Below are 22,189 nucleotides of genomic sequence, written 5' to 3' on the forward strand. Positions count from 1 at the left end.
GTTAAGAGACAGGCTTGAAATCAAGCATCTTAACACTGAAAACCAATGATAACATGCAAATCTCAGCTCCAAGTTGTTGAAGGCTAGGCGCGTTTCTGTGGTGAAAGGTTCTGGGGTTCCTTGCCATCTTCTGTTGGTGACCTTTGTACCGGGCTAGAAGAACCTTTGAGAAGCACGAGCCCAGGCAGTAGCGCTACGGACTCCGACTTTTAGCGGTCTTCTATTTGCAGCACCACCACTCTGAGGAAGGCAGTTCTCCACTGCAGCCAACATCAGCCACTAGCTCAGCTGCCTCTAAGCACCGTTATACCCATGACACAGCCCACAGGGGCAAAAGACAGGTTTCCTGAGGGTAGCTTGGCACACTTCCGACCAGCTATCGCACTGGCTGCCAAAGGCTGAAGAGCAAGCCCCTTTTACCTTTGCTCCCAAAATGCCCATGGGTCAGTCACAAGTTCTGGGAGCCCAAACTATTGTCCTGGGCTACACGAAATCGCTGGAGTCCCCCCTGGCCACACAAGCCCTCGTAACTCCCCAAGTCCCTCCTCAGGCTTCCCCCCAAAGTCCTTGCACCCCCCATCGCCAGCCACTCCGAGCTCCTTCGCCCTCACTCGCTCCGATCCAGCGGCCGCCACAGAAAAGACACATCCCGGGGCGGAGAAAGCGGCGGCAGGTGCAATGGCGGCAGGGGCAGCGACAGCCCGGCGCAGCCCCCCCCCCCCGCCGTCACCGCTTCCAAAACGGCAGGGAACGCGCGCCCCCGCTGCCGCGCGCCGCCGGGGCGGGGCGGGGCGCGGGCGGGGCTGAGCCCGCCCCGGCGCAGCGGGGCGCATGCGTGCCGCCCCGGCGGCTAGGTAGGGCTCGCAAGATGTCCGCCCAGGGGGACTGCGAGTTCCTGGTGAAGCGGGCCCGCGAGCTGGTGCCGGGGGACCTGTGGGCGGCCAAGGCCTGGCTTATCACGGCGCGGAGCCTCTACCCGGCCGACTTCAACATACAGGTGAGCGCCAGCGCGGCCGCACTGGCGCCGTGTGCCCCCGCGGCCTTGCGGCGGGCGCTGCCTGCCTGCCTGCCTGCCTGACCGGCGTTGCGGCCCATGGGGGCGAAGGGGCGGGGCGGCAGGTTGCCGTGGTGACGGGGCCCTCGGCGGCGCCTGCCGCGACGGCGTTTCGGCCGTTCCTCGGGCCCTGCCCGGGGGTGCAGAGCCGGGCGGCCCCGCTGCGGGAAGCGCTTCGCCCCCCGGCAGGGGCCAGGCACCGCGCCCTGACAGCACCCAGCTAGAGGCCTGGCCCGGCAGCCGTGACGGGCCGGCCTGGCCGCCCGTATTTTGCAGCCCGGCAGTCCTCCGCAGCCTTACTTCCTCGCCCCCCCCCCCCCCCCGGTCGCGCAGGACGGCTGTGGGGAGGCGCAGAGCCGTGCGGCGGTGGTGCCGCAGGTGCCCAGCCTCTCCCTGCGGTGGCCAGTGGTTAAAAACGAATCGGCGAGCTTGTACCTGCTCGTTGTGTTTCACTGCAATAAAATCCACTCTTATGAATGCTTCGTGAAAGAGGTGAAAGTGTTGGGTTTTTAATAACTATGGGGAAGGTCCCTTTCTGCTTCTGGGTTTGCATATGATGAAACATTTGGGTTTGCTGTTGCAAAAAAAAAAATTAGCCATTTCTAATAGAGGTTTGAAGTACCTCTTGCCTCTGGCTTTTGCAATAGCTTGGGGTTTTTGTTTTGTTTTGTTTTCCACCTGACTGGAACCAACAAAGAACTCTTTGAATTCTCACTAAGTTTTTTATTTGTGTAAAAATAAACCCAGCATTTTAATATTAGTGTTCTTATTATACAGGAGTTTATGCCTAATTTAATGTGTGATTAGATGGTTTAAACTCAGCTCCTAATTTCTACAGCAAATGTTGCAGTCCTTTCTTTTTCTGTTATTCAGACTGCTGTGGCAAATTTGGGACAGTTTTTTAGAGTGGAAGGACTAATTTGATTCATAAATGTATTAAAGAGGGCTAATGTTTGGTTCTCCCATCTTGCAGTATGAGATGTACACTATTGAGAGGAATGCTGAAAGGACAGCATCCGCGGGCAGGCTGCTTTATGACATGTAAGTAAACAGAGCAGGAACTCTGCTGTTATGCCAGGTGCTTGTTTCCATAAATGTCAGAGTTTCCAAAAATATAATGTGAGTGTTCTTGGAAATCTGTGTGGATAAATTAAGCAGAAAAGGTCTTATTAATTAAAAATAAGCAGTAAAAAGAAGGGGGTTATTTTTTATTTGCCCATGCACATTCTTTCATAGGAAGGTTTTGTCTTGGAAACAAATTTTGAGATCCCTGTGCATTCCTTGCCTCAAACTTTATTACAGGTTTGTGAATTTTCCAGACCAACCTGCTGTATGGAGAGAGATTAGCGTTATTACATCAGCATTAAGAAATGACTCGCAGGACAAGCAGACGCAATTTTTAAGAGGTAAGGATTCTATTTAGTGAATAGGGAGAGTCCTGAAGGAATCTAAAGATAAATCCGCTGGTTATGCACCTAATGTGGCAAGTAAATGTCAGTCTTTTTACCTTTGCTTGTGGACTACAGATCTGTTTGCTCAGTTCAGCCTTAGGGACTTCATTTGGTGTGTTAGGCTTAGGAAACACAAAGGAACACAAGAAACTGATTCCCATTGCTTTGTCTCTGATATGGCTAGACTAAGTCTGCCTGAACAACAGGCACTTAGAAGAGAGATTGTGTAGGGACTAAGTGGAATGGGACTTACAAATCATTGGTCCCACTGATTGCAGAGAACAATGAATGATCATAAAACCACAGTGAATTCGTACACATGAAGTGAGTGAGGGTTATGAAAATGAGTGGTAACCAGAAGGGCTTAGTGTTCACTGCTGGCAACCACAGGCAGTGTTGCAAGTGGGATTTATACCTGACAAATTATATCCTGCTGTTTGAATATATGCCTCAGCAGCTCTAAAGATAGGCAATGTGTAACTCTGCATATAGTCTATTCCAGTTAAAGTACATTTGCTTTTTCATAGAGCTTATTTTACAGAGAGAATATGTTGGTTTCTTTTTAGTGTTTCATTGGAAGTTTAAATTGAAAAAACTACCTTTTAATAATGAAAGTATTAATTGTAGAAGTGGAATGTAAGTAAAAAAAATAAATGAACATTCTTGAAAAAGTATCTTAAAACTTAAAATATTTAAGTATTAGGATTTTCAGTATTCTACTTATTAACAGTCTTACTTGTTAATTCAAGTTCTGTGCACCCGAGCAAACACAGATAAATATTCATACGGTCTTCTGCGAAAGAAACGGCCTTTTTTTTCCAGGCATAGATATTAAAAGCAGGAAAAAGTATAAGGAAGTCTCTTTCACTCTGCATGGTAAGGTGATGTCGACTGGTCTTTTACACATTGTCAGTGACTTTTACAATTCAGACATAGCAAGTTAAACATTTTAATTTTTTTTTTTAAAGGATTATTTGAAACCCTTCCTGGTCGGGTCCAGTGTGAAATGTTACTGAAGGCCACAGAGCAGTGTTTTAACACCTTAGAAAGGGCAGAAATGCTATTACTACTTCTGCGACGTTTCCCAGAGACGGTGGTGCAACATGGGGTAAGAGAAGCTCATAGTTAACTATTCAGGATATTAGCGTTCTGTTTCTTGATATTTTGCTGAAATGTATTTTCCTTTGCCAAGTGAGAGGGTGAGTCTTTTTATTCATGTTTAATTGTGGTAATAGTTCAGATTGCTGTATCGTGAGGTTACCACCAGGAAAGAATTGGGAAGAAAACAAATGGAAGCAAATAACAATATTTTATTGTGTAAGTGCAAAGAATATTTCATTCTTTTTGAAAAAGTAGAGTAGCACAAAAAAGTGTAAAGGAGTATTATAGTCTAAAAAAGAATATTGCTTTATCTTTTTGTCAGTAAACTCTCATTGAGGGCAGAGTGCTTTGAGGTTATGACTAGACTCTAACAAGCAGTGTGTTTGCTTCAACTTACAGAACTACAGTTGGAGCTCTTAAGGGTAGTTTAAAAATAGTTTAAAGACTACAAAACCTGTTAGTTCTGAGACTAGCACTAACGTGTTCTTGCTTGTACTAGCATCAGGTGGAGAGCAGAGTCAGTTCCTACAGCTCAGGTGGCAAGTTGCAACTTTAAGGCCTGGTACTTCCATCACTTTCACCTGTCTCAGCACATGTTTACCGATACAGTCACATGCAAAGTTTTTTCTCTTGGTCTTGTTTTGCTATCTTTCGGCATTGCTTTTCACCTGTTATTAAGTACAGGTAGTTTATATATTTAGAAACAAGCACGTGCAGTTGCCATATAGTGAATTGCTACTCATGCATCCCCCTGAATTATTGTTCAACTCCATTGAATCGCAGTTCAAAAATTTTCTAAAACCACTGGCTCCGTGTTTGATTTTTCACCTCTGCTTACACAGGTAGGCCTTGGAGAAACATTGCTAGATGCTGAAAGTATTGAAGACCAAGAATCCCCAGTGAACTGTTTTAGAAAATTATTTGGTAAGAAAATATTAATGTTCTTGTTTTATTATACATTTTAGTATGACAGGATTCTGAGTTCAGTAAACTGCTTACAAGATATTAAGATTAGAAAACCACTTTAGTCAGAAGAGGCCCAGGCCACATTAGGCCAGGCTCACTGTGTGGTACAAATTGGTATTAGTCATTCATGAGAGGTTCTTTGTGATCCTTTGTGGTGTACGGTCAGCCAGAGATGGAGGCTTACATTGCCGACTGAGAAACATTACTTAGGACAAATAGAAAAAAAATCCGCACAAGCCTAAAGGATTTTTGTTTGTTTTCTATTTTAGTTTGTGATGTTCTCCCTCTAATAATTAACAACCCTGATGTTCGACTTCCTGCCAGCTTGTTATATAAATATCTGAACAAAGCAGCAGAATTCTATATTAACTATGTAACTAGATCTACACAGACAGAAAGCCAGTATCAAGGTAAGAATATTTTTACAAAATTAACCTTTTGTATTTTAGTATTACTGAAGTGATGCTCATAAATAAGAATGCATTACTTTTATGGAATATATCTCATAGACAAGAATTAATAGTAGTATTTGACGTTTCTTACTTCTTTGATACTGAAATATATCATGATGCTTCAGCTGCTTAGTCATGATGCTTGTGATGCTTCAACATATGTACTAAGAGGTAGGACCAAGTATGCGAGATCTCCTTATCCACCCTGTCAGCTCTTTTGCACAAGGGGTCAGAAATGCATACTGCTCCTTGTCAGCCTTCTCAGTAAAGAGTGATTACCCTGAAAGCTCCAATGTACCTGCTTCCTTGAAAATAATTTGGTTTGATATCTTTATGAAGAGAAAAATGTGCTGGTTTTCCTAGGTTCACAAGATTCCTCTGATATTATGTCTCCAAGCAAGCGTAGCTCTCAGAAATATGTAATAGATGGTCTCTCAGAGAAATCATCCCAGATTACAGATCCTTGGGAGAGGCTATTTAAAATATTGTCCGTGGTGGGAATGAGGTGTGAATGGCAAATGGATAAGGGAAGAAGGTGAGAAATGTGTACTTTTCTGGGTATTTCTTCTCAAGGAGAATTTGGCTTTTTAATTCTTAAGGAGAAGGATTTTAACGCGATGGCATTTTGTGTAACTTCAGTGCAGCTTTTCTTTCAAGACTGTGCAATGTAAAGCAAAAACGTGGATCCAGGGAGCACTTTCAAATTAGTCTCTAAACTAAATCTTTGTTGATGAAAGTCATGCATAAGAATTATAGTACTCTGGGGTATCCTCCCCTAGGTGTCTCAACAAAGAGAAGCATGGTAAATGGTGAAGTTTCACTGGTGTGCATTCCCAGCCGTCTACTGAGTGGCAGCTGGGGGATTTCCTCAGCTAGAACATTAAGTTTTTCATATTCACTATGCATTCTTTCCTTTAGGTTTGGAGTCTGTGTTACATCCTGATTTAATTTTGCCTTTCTTCTTCAGAAGTTTTGGTGATATTTTGCATCGAATGAAAGACCTCTGTAGATATATCAGTAACTTTGATAGTGATGCCCATGCTAAGTATAAGAATCAAGTAGTGTATTCCACGTTGCTGGTCTTCTTTAAAAATGCATTCCAGTATGTCAGCAACATCCAGCCATCGCTCTTTCAAGGTTAGTGTCTAATGTTTCAACTTTGTAATGAGTTATTTGTGATTTCATTGCTAATGTCCGAAAGACCTTCTCTCATTAGTCTTTTGAAAATACCATTTTACAAAGTGACGTGGGTCTTTTTTAAAATTCTCCCAAGCCATTAGTCTTACTAGCAGAAGTAGATCATGACAACTGCTGTAGTGGATCAGATCAAAAAACAATCTCACTTAGCATCATGGTTTCAGCATCGGCCAGCAGCAGTTAGTTGTCTAGCAAAGAGAAAAGTAATAGACCAGATCTTACGAGAAACATCCGTATTCCATGAGCATCATGTTTGGTTCATTTTCTCCTCTGGTTCTGTTTCTTTGAAGCCCATGTTTTCCTGAGTTCCTTCAGTCAAAAGATTTCACAAAAAGCTTCCACAAAATAAGTGAAGATATTCTTACATTAGGAACACACAACAAATTTATAATTGATCAAAAAGATTTCCTGAAATTCACAAGCTTTCTTTGGTTTTCTTTGCATAGTTTAATCATAATCTTTAAGGTGATCTTTCACATTAATCCTAATTTGTAGTTTGTAAATTGAACATTAAAAGTATGAATGTTACTTGTGCTTTTTCCAACCCACTCAAATCTGCATTTGGGGCACATTGGATTGCTTCTTCAGGGACTGATTCTTCAGGGGTTGACTGGACTTTTCAGGGATGGTCCAGAAGCTGAGAGAAATTCTTTAACCTACAGTTTGTTTAGAACTTAGTGAAAGAGTATGACAAAAAGAAATTTTCAGCTCTTAATAGTGTGCATTTACTGCTTCTTCACTCACTGCTTGGGAACTCCTTGCAACAATTGTCACCATAGGTAATTAGTACTTAGTAACACTGCAATTACTGATTCATGATAAAATTACAATTTTAATTCTGTGTGTTGTGTTCGTAAGTTTCATCCCAATTTCCTGCGTGGAGCAAATGATCTTTTGTGTAATGAAACACTCAATACAAATGATAGGTTTTAAACAGCTTTACAGAAAGTTGGATAATCAGTTGAACAATGTCAGTAGATAGCTAAGCTCAGAAGACAAGTGACGTGGCAACTTGTATGCAAAGAACATGTAGTCACTTTAACAAATACAGGAACTAATTCAGTTGAGTTTTTTTTTGTTCTATCCAAAGGCAAGAAGAATTATGGTGAGGCAGTGAGATACTTTAGCTGACATGTAGTTTCAGCTGCTTGATTCTGAGTTGAGGAAGAAAGGAAGTAAAGCACTGGTGAAAATGTTCCTTTCTACGTTATACAATTGTGTATGTTAAAGCTCATTTTTTCAGACTGAACCACCAAAAAAGGAATGTATTCTGAGATAGCAGAGTACAGTCCCTTTGGTGCAGCATTTCTGGTACCCTCTGTCATTTACTGACATCAGGAAAATAATTCCAGGACATCTTTTATTAATTTCTGCTTTAGCATTAAAGTCCAGTGGTATTTGGTACCTTTCATATCCTTTCTGTCATTAGGGTTTTTCCTCCCTCTCTTTGGAGGGCTTACTGTAGTAGTGTAGAATCCTACATATTTTGGAAGCGTAGTGGTGAGGAAAAAAGCTTTCTCCTCCTTAATCTGCTAGCTCTGAGCTTTGAGCTGTGATTTTTCTTCTCATGTGCATGGACTTGCAAGAAACCTCTGGAGAGAAAACTTTTCAATGCATTTCTCTTACATAATTCATTATCTGCCTTGCTGGAGACTTGGGAAATGAATGAGGCAATTCACACCTCTCATAACTTTCAGGCTGCCTGCAGGCTTGGCAGGAGTTGCTGTTTGGGCTGATGCTTTTAGGGGTTTATTTATAACACTCTGTGCTAGAAATCAATTAAAACCACTGTAAGCTTAGATTGTAAAGCAAGGTTAGACAGAAAAGCACAACATTGCTTTTGTATGGCTGTGTAACTTTCAGTAATGTAAGAGAAGGTTTGCAGCCCGAGTCAAGGGTGATGTTGGGTTTTGTTTGGGTTTAAGACTGGAGGTTTTAGAATAAAGGCTGCAGTGGGCTTGCCTGCTACTGAGAAGAGAACATTTATTTGGAAAGCAAAGGAGTGAACTGGTATTCATTCAAATCAGTATGAGTAAAAGAAAAACCCACTCTTTTTTTTCTCAGGTGTTAGAAGTAGGCAGCTCTTGAGATTATAGTGATGAAACTCTTCTAGCATCCCAGTTGTGGTACTTTCATATCTGTTTCTCATGGATGCAATTTTCTACATCAGCTCTACAGTTCATACAAGTTAGATTCCAACATGGTGAAATACATGATGGTACAGGGGAGTTGATTTCAATGTGTTGTAGCCCTTGTGTAGGGGACATTTCAGTGGTGGTATTTAGTTTGAGCCTAGTCAAATGAGAGAACATTATTTCTTAAGCATGCCAGATTGGTTGTTTGTTGTAACATTAACTTACGTTGTAGGGGACTCCTTACACATCACCTTTGAGAAAGATGGGAGAAGCTTAATATAGGTTCTTTTATGTCAAGAGATTAAATGGATTGTCCTTATACTAGCTCTCAAATTAATTCTTCGCAATTTTGAATGAGGCCTTAGCCTCCTATCTTTCTGCAAATAGAAACAGAAGAAATGCATATACTGAAAACACTTGTCCACACTACTGTTTTGTCTGGTGCAGGTTTCAAAAAGGGAAAACAGATTGATGAATTTTCCCTTTCCTTTATATTTCTCTTTGAGCTTTGCACATCTATATACAGCTTGATTGTTCAAAAGAAGAAAAGCTTTTCAGAGGGAAAGCTTTCTCAGTAGTGGGCATATACCAGTGTTGTTTGAAATTAAGCAGTGTTGTTCCTATTTTATATCCAATGAAACTTCAGCGCTGTGGTCTGAAATAAAAGGTACCAGATCCCACCGGATGTTCTGTGACACCAGTGGAAGTAGAAATGATGTCTTCTGTGCTTCAAAGCAAGGCTTCTCTAGAGGCTTTGGGGAGTTATGATGGGCTCTGGCACTCAAGGGTTTAATTCTGCACACTGAAATCAGTGGGTGCAAAGCTGACACAGAGTGATTCTAGTAGGGAAATCCTGTGACAAAATACAGTCACTTCTTTGAGGCATCGCTGCTTGTCACTGTATTGCTTTGGTTTCTCATGAGAATGTTTTGAGAATATTGCTGTGCTTTGCCATGTTCAGAGCCATTTTTTCTGTTCACCTGTTGAATAGTCGTACTTATATAAAAGCAAATAATGCTTAATGAGAGAACACCTGCTGCCTGAGTATATCTTGTGACTGCTCTGTAAGAAAAGGATTCAGAGATACTCTGAAGCTCTCAAGTAAACTCTTGTGACATCTGGTAAATGCAGTCTGACCTTTACTGTAAGGCTGCTTTGAGAAGGCTGTAGCTTTACCAGCATAGTTTAAGCTTATGCAACTTAGCTGAATTAATTTCAGATAGTTTTCTCTAGTGTTATAATCATTACTTGTGAAGGAAATAAAACCTGCTTGATGTAGCCATGAGAACTTCTAGATCAATTTGGAGCCACGTTGAATTAATTTGTCTTTAAATCCAGGTCCAAATGCTCCAAACCAAGCCCCACTGGTTCTTCTTGAAGATGTCACCAACATCTATGGTGACACAGATATTGATCGTAACAAACACATACACAAAAAGAGGAAACTTGCTGAAGGAAGAGAAAAGACAATGGTAAATTTTCTAGACTTTTTCATTTGTAACAAGAATGGCATTGGTATGGGAACTTAGACAATAGTGGTTTTGACACAGATGTAACAGACATATTTTTAGAGCTACCCTGGGATAGATGTTTATGACCGCAATTTGCAAACTGATTTTTTTGACTAAAGCCAGCAAGAGTAAAACAATTTATGTAGCAATTGATGTAGACAAGTATGTGCTGATGTGTATGCTTTAACTCGAAGGAGTTCAGCAGAATCTGCAGGGGCTGTTAAAAATCATATCTATAGCAGTCAGATTTTCTACAGCCAAACCTCCGAATTAATTGACTTTTCATGATTGGACTTTTTCTATTTCTTTAATAGTAGAAATCCACTTTTTTATAAAATTGCTGGTACAAATATGTACTTATGCAAGAATTAATTTTCCTTTGCGTATGCCACTGTAGGCTTAAACTGAGTGATAAAGTGTAAAGTATGTATGTACTTTATCAGATAATTTAGCTGAAGCTCAGTGGTGGTATGTTGTGTTTAACAGTATCAGTTCTTTTGGGATACTGTTTATCACACTTTGCCACTGAATTTCTTGGTTGCAAAACACGTTGTTCTAAATATTAAAACAAGCAAAGTGAAAAGTCACTTAAAGGCACTTAAGCTAGGATGCTGACATCTCTAGTACAGAATTGTTTTCCTGTGTTCAGTGGAATTTCTGTGACGTTAGAGTCCGTTGAAATAAGTAGAAATTAAGAAGTGAATCTTTTTGTTTTATACTGACCCTTAAGCAGAGCTCAGATGATGAGGATCCTTCTGGGAAGGCACGAAGTCGCCATATCACAGTAAACAAGGCAGATCTTGCAAACTCTATTGAAGTATTAGAGAGCTTTAAACTGGCAAGAGAGAGCTGGGAGCTGCTCTATTCTCTGGAATCACTTGACAAAGGTAAGGCTAACTGCGGGCACAGTTGCATTTAGGCTTCATTGCTGTGCATAGGAGTCATTTTACTATTATTAAAATAGAATTCCTGTCATTGTGAATCCTTAAAATTGAATTTACTTTGAGTCCTGAGTATTTTTGATCTAGGTTCCAATAAGAAGCTTTATCAGTTGTTGCATTCTGAATATTTTGTTCCTGGATTTCATTTCACTCTTTATGCATCTTTGTTTATTCACTCCCACACCTCTTGGAAGCAGCTTTTACTGAAGAAGCGGTTGATTAGTAGTAGTGCTGGTAACACTCGGTGAGGATGTGTTGCTTTAGTTCATGCTTAAGAAGATGTATCTTTACTGTGTCTCTCCCTTTCTGATAATATCTGGTGTGATAATCCTGAAATCAAATTTTTCCTCTAAAAAGCAGGCAAATCGTACCACATAGGTGCTTTTAGATTTTTTGGACACTGTGAAGAGGAGTATAATCAAAATATGATTGTATAGTACAAGAGTATCCTATATTTGAAAGACTTCACACTCTTACTGTTTTGGGGTTTGTTTTGTTTTGTTTTTTTGGTGGTTGTGGTTTTGTTTTTTTTTTTAATTCTGCTTTTTTTTTTTTTTCCCCTAGATAATAGATTTTTAACCCAAAGCTGTGAAATGCTTAATTTTCTCTTTTACTTTTTCTTCCTGACCACTTATGCAGAGTTCACCAGAATTTGTTTGTCATGGAAGACAGATACCTGGCTTTGGTTAAGAATCTTTCTTACAGACATGATCATCTACCAGGTAAAAAAAAGAAAGTAAAAATTAGTAAGAATGACACCATTACATTGCTCGTTTTTCTAGTGAATAGCTGTTCTGATTATCCAGTTTGACTGCTTTAAGTGTCTACTGATTTTATCTTTTGAAGCATGACCCTTTTGGGGATGGAATCCTACTATTCTTACCACAAGCTAGGTGCCCTACTTAAGGTATTCCCATCCCAACAGCTGCTTGTTGAGTCCAGTTAGTTTTGGCATATGGAAGAGACCTCTGCATTGGCATTTTGACCAGTAGATAGATATATATACTGTTATGGAAGAAAATTGCATTTTATTAATCTGTCTGTGCATTGTATTGGAACACAATCAGAGAGAAGAATTTTCAAACAGCAGAAGATTTTAACCTGTTTCAGTTAAAATTTATAATTTTCCTCAGAAATTAGGCTGACTGTACCCACTCCAAATACCATCTATAGAACAATGCTTGTTTTAAAATATTTTTCCTTTGGGGGTCTCCTATTTTTGCCTGTGCTTGTACCTGAACAAGACCTATTTCAAACTTCATTAGTCTAAATAAAGTAATGATTAACTCGGAAGAGCATGATCATTTGTTTGTTATAAATGTGGTTTTGCAAACAGGCTTTTTAAAGCAGAAATCTGTTTGTCTTCTCACTGCCTTGCAAGTGATCGATCCACACTCATGTATACAGCACATCACTGGATAGTGTTCTGTTAGATTAAAGTTTTGAAGCCCTGTCACCTGGACATGCTCTGTTTTGAAAGCTTTCTGTAAGGGAATTTTTATTTCTAACTTTCTAAGTATTGTATACAGAAGACCCTAACTCTGTCTTTTGTTAATCTTTTTTTAAAGGGGCAGTACAAAAAAGCAATTAGCAGCCTGCATCACTTGGCGGCTCTTCAGGGCTCTCATTCTCCACAGCAAATTACAGGACAAGGATCACTAGAAAATCAAAGAGCACTAATCCAGCTAGCAACATGCCACTTTGCTCTTGGAGAATATCGGGTACGTACTGCATTCCACACACTGGTCCTTCATCACCTGGCCCTGGGGTTCCCGTTTGTCTTCTTCCTTTGAATCTTCCCATGAGCCTGCTTTCAACAGGGTATTGAACATAAGCCAGGGTCTACTGAATAATTCATGCTTCACAGGGAGGAGAATTGCGCTTCCTGGCACATTAACTGTCCATTCGCATCTCTCTTATAGTCTTTTAGGTAATTATGATTTGGAGGGTTTAGTTGAGAATTTCCATAGCTACAAGTGTTTGAGTTGTCTGTAAATGTAACCTTAAATTGGAATTCTTTAGCTTTACTGAAACAGTTTTAAAAATCACGGGAAAATTCTTAGTTATAGGCTTCATGTGGCAGGGGAAAGAAAAGGTTTATACAAAAACTTCTGTGATCATCTTAGAAAAGAATTAGTTATCAGCTGGCAGTATAAGAGACTCCAGAACAATATGGTCTGGCCTAAACTCTGAACTTGCTTTATCTTTGCAATACATATTTTGTGTTTTTAATATTACAGGAGCGCCTGGTGGTCTGAGGTCAGTCAGTGTCAGCACTAATAATAAAGGCTGTCTCTCTTAGGATCTAACGTTGCCCTAGTACTACTGGACAAGTTTCTTTGTCCCTTCCAGTTTACTACTTTTTCATTGGAAACGTGATAATATATCCCCACAGATCTCTTACTGTCTCTAGGAATAGCGATAAAAATTCATTGCATTTCTGTCATGCTGTCAGATTGCCATTTGCCTTTCTGTTTTTACCGTAGACAGAACAAGCTTTTAAAAACTATTCTAAGAATTCGTTTGAAAACTTAATCCTTCAAAATAAAATATTTTTTGATTGCAGTTGTATTGATCTTATACTCTTAAAATGAATAATGCCAGTACATATTTTTTCACAATTAAAATGACTTACGTAGGCTCTCAGGGGTTGTTTAATGACAGCTGTGTCTTTTGGCTCAGCCAAACTAAGTTACGCATGAAGTCCAATCAAGTTCTAGGAGAGAATTTTGTGATTGTTTTTTCTTTTGTGGTGACTGAAACTTTTAATCTTTATTAACATATCTAAATTTTAAGCACTTTAAATTAGACTTAGTATTATCATGGCTCTCTTCTTGTTTTTATAGCAAACATGCGAAAAAGTGCTTGACCTCGTGTGCTGTATTTTACTTCCAATACAAGAAGGAGGTAAAGTACAAGAGGAGCAACCTAAAGTAAAGTCTAAATTCAGGAAAGGTATGCAGTTGCTACTACCCTAAACTCAGTGTTAGCTCAATTCTTGTTCATGCATTTTGGTTGAGCATATACTACTTCTCTTTTTGTATTACAAAAAGGGAGGAAGTCCTTTATTCTCTCTTGTTTTTGTGAGTGTCTTTCCTGCTGGTACCTATTGAAGTATATTGGTAACAAAGTCGTACATCCAGGAACAGAGAAATGAAGAAAAAAAGTTTAAAATATGTAACTCCATGTTTTGAATCATTTATAATTTACCTTCAAAGTTTTCCTCCCTACCTGAGGAAACTTGGGCACCTGTAGATTTGTTTTGCTCCATTCTGATTTCTTTCAAACTTAGACAATCATGAGATTCCTAAAGAAGTATATGGTAAACTGTTCTGTTGCAGGGTCTGATTTGAAGCTTTGGCCATGTACCAGTAGAGCAATCATGCCTTACTGCCTTCATCTACTGTTAGCTTGTTTCAAGGTAAGCTATAGTCAAGGCTTCAAATTCTCTCGTGTCTCTGAGGCATATTTATGTATCCTGAAACTCCATGGCCTTATCCCAGTGGTGTGACCAGGTGCAAAGGGCTGTGCCTCAAGTGCTTCTCACCTAAATGGGTTTGTGGAGGGTCTCTTTGGGGGGTAGGGGTGGAGTGTTGATTGCGGAGTGTTTGTTCTCTCTTTTTTTTCCTCTTTGGTTTTGGACAGGGGAGATGGAATTAATCACAATTCTGTCTGCATTCAGACTTCTCTTATAGGTCAGTGGAGTGAATTTGGTATTTTGACTGGAAATTTCCAACCTACGTTAAATGTATACGTTAGGACAGAACGAAATATGCTTCTAAAGAACTTCTTTTTTATTTGCACAGAAGTAGGTGAGATGAATCCCATATATTTATAAAAGCAACATGTTTTTCGTGATTGTCTCAGTGTCATTTTTTTTCCCTGAAGCTCAGAGCTTTCACAGACAGCAGAGATGATATGGCACTGGGCCATGTAGTTGTTCTGCTTCAGCATGAGTGGCCAAGGGGTGAGAATTTGTTCCTGAAAGCCATCAACAAAATTTGCCAACAAGGAAACTTCCAGTATGAGAATTTTTTCAACTATGTCACGAGTATCCTTTCTCTAACCAAGAACGTCTTTCACATCCAAAAGTACGTGCTGGGGTGTTGAAAAAGCTGTTAGAAGGTTTCAGCAGCAGCTCTCTCCATCTATCATGTTCTGTATTTATCTCCCTACCATGCAAACCTCTTGTAATAGGTGGCAGTGCACAATGAACTATAAATATGCCTCCTGTCACCTGTTCTGGCACGTGAGAGTACCCTTAAGTTCACTGCAATTGCACTTCCATTCAGAAAAACAGCAGTGGCTTAGGCCGCTCGTGGAAGTGATGACAGTCCTTTCAGTAAGATATATAGGGCATTATGCTACAAGAGTGTTAACAAACGAGAAGGCGGTACCTGTGCGTCAAAGTTGAATGATTTTGGCTATTGTTTATGAAATGCTTGTGTGGTAAGATTTTTGGGTTGAGTAAGATAATGAACTATAACAAAGTTCATGCAAAGCATACACTTACATACACTTTGATCAGCACACACACACGTGGACAGTTTAGTGTTTAACCTAAATAGACATCCAGCCCAGGAAGCAAGGGGTCTAACTCCTATCTGAGACAACTAAAAAAGCTCTGATGTTAAAGGAAGTTTTTTTTAAAAAAAAAAAAGCTAAATAAGGAACCAAAGTAGAAAACTCTAAAGGGTGGTATGTGCCACCATAATGGCATTTCCTTCAGTCCCAGCCTCAGTATGCACTGCTTTGATAACCTGCAGTACAGGAAAAGGAACTAAGAACAACCAGGGAATTTTGTCTGCAGAGATCAGCTTTCTTTACCTCTGTCTGACTGTACATATGAAGAAATTAAGAAAGAAAAGAAATTGACTGATGTTTGTATTTTGCACTTTACAAAGCCATTTCTCATGAGGGTGTGGAGGATTAGGAATACATGCTGTGATCTTTTTTATCACTTTTAAGAATGAGATACCTCAATAGCTGCTCATTTTGACTGTCCTTTCAGCAATGTGGCTTCAGATGTGAGGGATAAGAAGGAATGTTCTCCATTTTTTCTCTACTCAAATCTTTAACGTTTTCTTCAGATATTGATATGTTGGAGGAATTTGCTTATTTAAGAACACAGGAAGGAGGGAAAATTCACCTGGAACTGCTGCCAAATCAAGCAATGTTGATCAAGTAAGGATAAAAAAGCATTTAATGTTTTCTTTGAAGAAAAAAAAAAAAAAAAAAAAAAAAAGGAAGTATGTTCTAGTTGTCTTTGCTTTTATGTAATCTTCTGGATAGTAAGTTTGTCATATCTTTGAGTTTAAATTCAAGGAGTTGGCTAAGGAGTTCAAACAATACCGTGAGTTTATTTTTTGTCTCTCCTGCTGATCTGTGAATTCTCTTTGGGGGTTCTTCAACTTTAAAACTCTTCCTTTTACAGAACTTTATTTTTAAGTGTGGTATTTGCTTTAGAATGATTCATATTAAAGTGATTACAGTATTGCTCTTTCAACCAGACACTTGCACTTTGCAGGAATTCTTGAAATAATTAGGCATGAGTGCAAGGTGGTGTTAATAATTTTGCTGAACAGTAAGCACTATTTGTTGTAAACAAAGTTATGAAAGACCACTGAATGATGAAAATCTTGGGTATAAAACATAAATTAAATTCCACTAGGTAAACTGTAATCACCTTTCTCTCAGAACTAGCAGGTTATCTCTTGCTATGTACTAAACAAGCTTATTCTGCTTAGTTTGTTACGAGATGCTGAAGGAAATTAATAATTTGGATTAACTTCCTAGGTGTTCTTAGTGTTGAATCAATACTGAACAAACATCTGCTGCAGGGTTTTAGTAGCAGAATGTTTTGGAATATTCTGGTTGTTTATTAGAACTTGTGGTATTTTGCTTTGTAAGAGGGAGACTGCTAAAGTTTATTGAAATTCCAGTTTGGGTCAGTGTATTCTGGCTATTCACTAACTAGAAATGGGCTAAAGTTTACAAAAAATGGGAGCCTAACATTAGAAAACTGGATCCAAATTTGGACTAGTAGATAAATTTTACAGAGTTCTAAGTAATCAACGCAAAGATGAGATACTAGGTGTACTTAAAGAAAAAGAAGAAATACAAATGCTTACTTATGTGACAGAACTTTCAAGTTCTAGATTTTCAAACTCTTATCCTTGCTATATCTCACTGCTTGTAACCAGCTGTATGACAAAACAAGAATCAGGGTATGCTGCGCTACGTATCATGTCAAGTAATAGAGGGCTTAGCTCTGAAGACTGTGCCTGGTAACTTAGCTGCTATCTCAAGTTAGCTGCAGTAGTTCAGTGTTATTTCTCTGTGTTTTATTTTGATTGGTGTGGTAGCTGTTACTTGCTGTTCTGACCCCACCTGTCAGGAAGCAGGTAGGGAGCTTGCTTCTTTCTAGCAAGAAAGAAATCTCTCCTTGACCTCCTTTGACCAGTGTTATGTTTCCTGAATGATGGAAATGACTGTAGAAGAGAGGTCTGTTTCTTGGTGCTTATTGAACCAAAACAGTCAAATATCCCATCCAGCTGGAGAAGCTGTGTACAGCGTCTTTTAGGTGGCTGAGATGTGTAGGGCAGGAACCACTTCATCAGAGAGCTGATGGGAGGGAGAGTTCAGGGCATAGTCCACTAATTGGAGATGACTTCTACTCCCCTTGTACCCCAGAGATTTTTTTAGCTGGGTTGGCTGTGAGGCTCAGGGATGGTGTCACCCAACAGTGTTGACCTCAGCACAGCCCTGTTTCCTGGGACGGTGGTTGGTACGCTCAAAATCTGCAGACTGGCTTTCATCTTCAAAACTATCAGCAGTTCTGGCTGTATGAGCTGCTGCGCCATCCTGCCAATACTTAGCAGAGGCAGCTCAGGTGCCGGTAGTTCAGTCACGCAGTTTCCCACAGCAGCCCGAGGATGAAGCAGTTGCTCTTTTGCCTGAGCTTTCCTCGGCATAAATGTACGTAGCAGTCCTGCATCTTAATGGATGGAAATGTGTTACAAGATATTATATGTTTTTTATAAGGTGAGCTTTTTGTTTTGTGACATTTTCTCCCCAGGTGAATTCCACATTCTTCTTCCAGTACTACTTCTCAGCACCTTACACCTTTTAGGAAATTACATTCATTTTTCTGAACCCAGGAAAGCAAACTGCAGTGTGGTTTTCAAAAGCTCAAGTAAGGTCTTTGTAGGCTGCATGCTTATAATTGGGTCCTGCAAAATATATATACAGCTTGTATCCATTGTAGGAATATGAAGGTCTGCGGCTTTGGTTTTAACTGGTGATATAGCCAGCTCATTCTGTTTGCAGTGTCAACAAGACTTCTACAATGAGCTCTGAATTCACCACTCCGTGATTTTTGAACTCCATTCTAGACAAGCCAAGCTTCATAGTTTTACTGATTATACATGTTAGTAGTGTTAGCTAGTGAGGTTAAAGGGGAAGAGAACAATATGCAAGAAATTACTGACTAACATCGTGCTCTTCTTTTTGATAAATCTTACCCTGGTCTAATCTTAGCCTATCAAACTGAGTAATCTTGATGTGAAAACTGACCTGTTCTGCCTCTACTCATGTTTCCATCACATCTCCCCTGGGGGACAGAGGAGGAAAAGCTCAGTTGAAGTGAAACAAAGTATCCTGAGAGTGTAATTTTTATTCTGATTGTGTACTTGGGCATGTTTAGTTCTGACTGCAGATCTTGTAAACAGTAATGAATACACAGTTGCGCAGGATCACTTTTGCAAACATCTGCCACTGTGGAACCAATAACATCTTGCTGTTCCTTTGTATTTTCTGTTTCCCACGTCCATTTTTGCAAGTACTGGACTCTTTCATGCCAAGAATGCTTGAAAAATTATCGCATTTGATTAATTCTTGTGACTGTTTTATTTCAGATTATTGTAGCTGTAGTGTTTCTCTACTACTAAAATATCCCGTCTTTATTTGACTTAGTTCTCCATCCATATTCATTAATAAATTATAGAAACTAAGCAAGATGTCCACCTGTGAGGTCTGAAGGTAGGCACCTAACTCGATATTATAGGTATGTAAATGTGAGTCTTGCTTCTCTGCTCCCTTCTTAGCATCTGTGGGGGTGAACAATGCACTCAGTACTAATAAGATTTAGGTGACATTTTGAGGGACTTAGGTTAAGGATCTAGATCTGTTCTTTATGTACCAAATTTCTCATTTCTCCTTAGGTAGGGCACTGGATTTGCTCTAGGCTGAACATGTGAGGTTCTAGGTAGCACAGAGAGGTGAGGACTTAACTTCCCAGAGCAGACAAACTGTCTTTCAGCTGAGACACCTTTTGGTGGCTGGTTCGTGTGGCCCAGGTCGTAACTGGGGGTTGCTCTGAGTGGGCGTTTGTGCTCTGACATCGTTCCATCCTCTCACAGCCATTTCTATATGCAGTTGGGATTGGAAAAGGTGAAAAGGGCCATCTGTGGGCTAATGAAAGATACTTGGGCAACCTGTAACAACCACTGTCACGTCCTCAACTTGGCCGATACCTGCTGTGCATGCACTCGGCTTGGCTCAGCAGCAGATCCCTTCACTCCCAAGTGGTGGGCTGTCCCGGTTCGCTCCTGCCAGCTCTGCAGGGGAGCTGTGGTATCTGCAGTGCTCCTCCGATTAAAACATTTCTGACTGACGCGCTTCCTGGGAAGAGCTACGACAGTTCATCATAGTACAACTGTGAATTGGTTTTGTGCCTACCACTGTCCTTTCTCCTGGTGTAACTGTCCAAAAATATGTATATATATATTTAGACCACAGTTGCAGAACAGCCTTGCAATGAAATCTGGGGATATTTGCATGTTTGATGCTGTTAGAGTCCTGCACCCCTTCAGCTGCTCAGCGGTCATACTGCTGTGTGGTCTCACTTTAGTTCTTTGTTGCTCCTTTTTCTGGATAGTTGTTTTGCACCGGAGGGGGAGTTTGTGTGTGGGTGTTTGAATGCTGCTGTTTGCTGTTTTTTAAAGGACTTCTAGCCCTCCCATGGGGTTACTGCAGCAGGAATTCATACCTGTGCTACAGCCCAGCATACAGACTGCTGACAGGTACCAAGTGGAAAAACCCCACTCATAGTGTGCTGTGTTTTGTCAACATGTTTTACTGCCCATGGTTTTCAAGCAATTTGTTACTCAATATTTATCTTTTTTTTTTTTTTCCATTTGTACCTACATTGCCTGGCAAACCATGTTGTTCTATTATAACATTTATTTTTCTTTTTCCCATAAGTTGCCAGTATCTGTGTCCTTTCAATTTAATAATCACTGTTGAATTTAAACCAAAATGTAGAAATCCCCCAAACTGATACTGATGTTCAATCATGTATTAGCAAGAATATAACACTTTATTTTCAAAATACTGATCACCAGATCAGTTTGTAGCTACTTCTCTTCATTTAAGTTGTTCTGAATTCTGTTTTCTGCTTTCCAGCTGTTACAGCACACATCTTCAAAAGTGCTGCTGGTTTGCTCAGTAGCTGTAGGTTGCATATTCACATTTAGATTGTAACTGACTGTAGCACTCAGCTGCCAGCAATGTTTAAAACAGTAAAGATGGAAACCAGGGTGGCTTATCCTGTAACCTCTGAATATGCCAGAGTATTTTCAGCACGCTTTTGCTTCACTCAGTGAATTGCCCACCAGACTCCAGGCTAGTCCGTCCTTTGCCTTTTCCACCTGTTAGAGAGGTCTCTACAGTTTCAGCAAAGTCTCTTCTCAGATGCTGGACTTGCTGATTTAAGTGAAGGTGGGGTGGCACTGTTGGTGAGGGTAGTTCCCAGACTTTTCCCTTTCTTGTTTCCAGCATCTCTGGATTGGCATAGGTGCCCTCACCCTTTATTTTTTTATTTCCTTTCTGTCTTTCAGTGTGCTTGCTGGGTTCAGTCCAGCTCTTCCCTTCTTACCCAGGACTTGTCTCAATGTTAGCATTATGCTATTCTCTCTAATTTAATTTATGCTGCTACTTTAGTAGTGCTAGGGCTCTCACTTCAGGGCATACCTTTTGCTTCCCTTCCCAACTAGGTCTCGCAGGTAGATGTTACAAAGTCTTGATCTTAACCAGTTCTAGACCAGTGCAAGTGTAGTGCTTTGGCACTGCAGAACATTGCCTTAAGGACAAGACTTAGGTATCAAGGCTGCGGGCCAGAGTGAGGACAAAGAACTGTTCATAAGGATGGCCTTTAACAGGGCAATATCCCAGGAGTTTTCCCAGCCAGCATCACTTTAGCTTGCTCAGTAGCTGGATCTTTGTTCTATTTGGAAACAAGTCCTGAACTTCTGCACAGAACAAATATAATCCCTGCCTGGTGTCTATGTCCACAAGAGCTGGCTTCTACTGATGCAGACTCACAGCCTGGCTTGATTTGGGCTTTGTGTTGGCCTGTGAAGTGTTCACTGTGCCTTTCATTAGTCAAAGAGTTATCAGTGCCCACAGGATTATATCGCTCCTTCCTGCACTTTCCTACTGGTACAAGATGCCCTCTGCTCTTTATGGTGCCAGCCATCTGTCCCCTTCCTCTAGAAAAAGCAGGTTCATCTTTTTACTCTTCTTTCAACCCCAACCATTTACAGAAGTAAATACAAGGAGGAAGTGGCCTGGGCAGCAGAGGTGGAGAGAAAAAAATTAATTCCTTTCCCCAAGCAAGGAGAACTTTGTACATGCTGGGTTAAGAGAATAGATTTTCCTGTTAGCCAGAACAGCAACTTTTTTTTCCGCCCTAACAGTCATAATCAAAGCAGGGAGAGCATGAACTTCTAACTGTTGAAAGACTTGTAAGCTATTAAACACGATTTTAAAAGTATAGCATAGCACAGGCTACCTGGCTCTCCTCCTATAAACTCGGGTATGGACAGTAAATATATAACAAGTGACATGCAGCACCTTTTAAATTACGGTAGTGCACCAAATAACCATTATTTGATTTTGTCTGTCTCTCTCTCCTTCATGGCTTAAGGCATCACACAGTTACCCGGGGTATAACTAAAGGAGTGAAAGAAGATTTCCGCCTGGCCATGGAGCGCCAGGTCTCGCGCTGCGGGGAAAATCTCATGGTGGTCTTGCATAGGTTCTGCATTAATGAGAAAATCCTGCTGCTTCAGACTCTTGCTTGAACGGACTGGATTATGATGCAGTGTCTCTTAGAGAGGGCAAGGCTCATAGCGGTATGAACAGAAGTGTGGCAGTGGAAAAGCACTTGTCCAGAGTGTCAGAGAAGGTCCCTATGAGTTACTGGTTCTGCAATATACAAACACTAATCAGGGTTTGTTCAGTGCTTAGTTTTCTTATGTGGGAAGATCAAACTTTATAAATAAAACTTTGTTTAAGAAGTCTTCTGTAATGTCCTATTT

The 22,189-nt window shown here is 40.4% G+C and overlaps 1 protein-coding gene across 6 annotated transcripts; it reads left to right on the top strand.

The window, feature by feature from the left end:
• The first annotated feature begins 826 nt into the window (after nt 1–826).
• Nucleotides 827–22,168, top strand: INTS10 (integrator complex subunit 10). Of its 6 annotated transcripts, none has more exons than XM_042796411.1 (18): nt 827–997; nt 2,028–2,095; nt 2,357–2,460; nt 3,474–3,613; nt 4,449–4,530; nt 4,842–4,982; nt 5,388–5,559; nt 5,992–6,161; nt 9,695–9,828; nt 10,589–10,754; nt 11,448–11,530; nt 12,377–12,529; nt 13,655–13,763; nt 14,150–14,229; nt 14,697–14,859; nt 15,899–15,992; nt 19,814–19,891; nt 21,796–22,168. In XM_042796411.1, exons 1-18 carry the CDS (start codon nt 869–871, stop codon nt 21,950–21,952), a joined length of 2,223 nt encoding a protein of 740 aa, XP_042652345.1. In that variant the 5' UTR covers nt 827–868; the 3' UTR covers nt 21,953–22,168. The 6 variants fall into 6 exon arrangements, with proteins under 6 accessions (XP_042652345.1, XP_042652346.1, XP_042652347.1 ...); XM_042796412.1 differs by having other exon boundaries at nt 10,598–10,754; XM_042796413.1 differs by having other exon boundaries at nt 10,601–10,754.
• The last annotated feature ends 21 nt before the right edge of the window (nt 22,169–22,189 follow it).

The sequence above is a fragment of the Tyto alba genome, unplaced genomic scaffold, assembly GCF_018691265.1.
Source record: "Tyto alba isolate M040663 unplaced genomic scaffold, T.alba_DEE_v4.0 Super-Scaffold_23, whole genome shotgun sequence".
NCBI lineage: Eukaryota > Metazoa > Chordata > Aves > Strigiformes > Tytonidae > Tyto > Tyto alba.

Coding starts and splice junctions, on each gene's coding strand:
- INTS10 (XM_042796411.1), top strand. CDS start 869: ATGTCCGCCCAGGGGGACTGCGAGTTCCTGGTGAAGCGGGCCCGCGAG. Junction 6,162..9,694: donor CCAGCCATCGCTCTTTCAAG/GTTAGTGTCTAA, acceptor CTTTAAATCCAG/GTCCAAATGCTCCAAACCAA. Junction 19,892..21,795: donor AGCATACAGACTGCTGACAG/GTACCAAGTGGA, acceptor TCATGGCTTAAG/GCATCACACAGTTACCCGGG.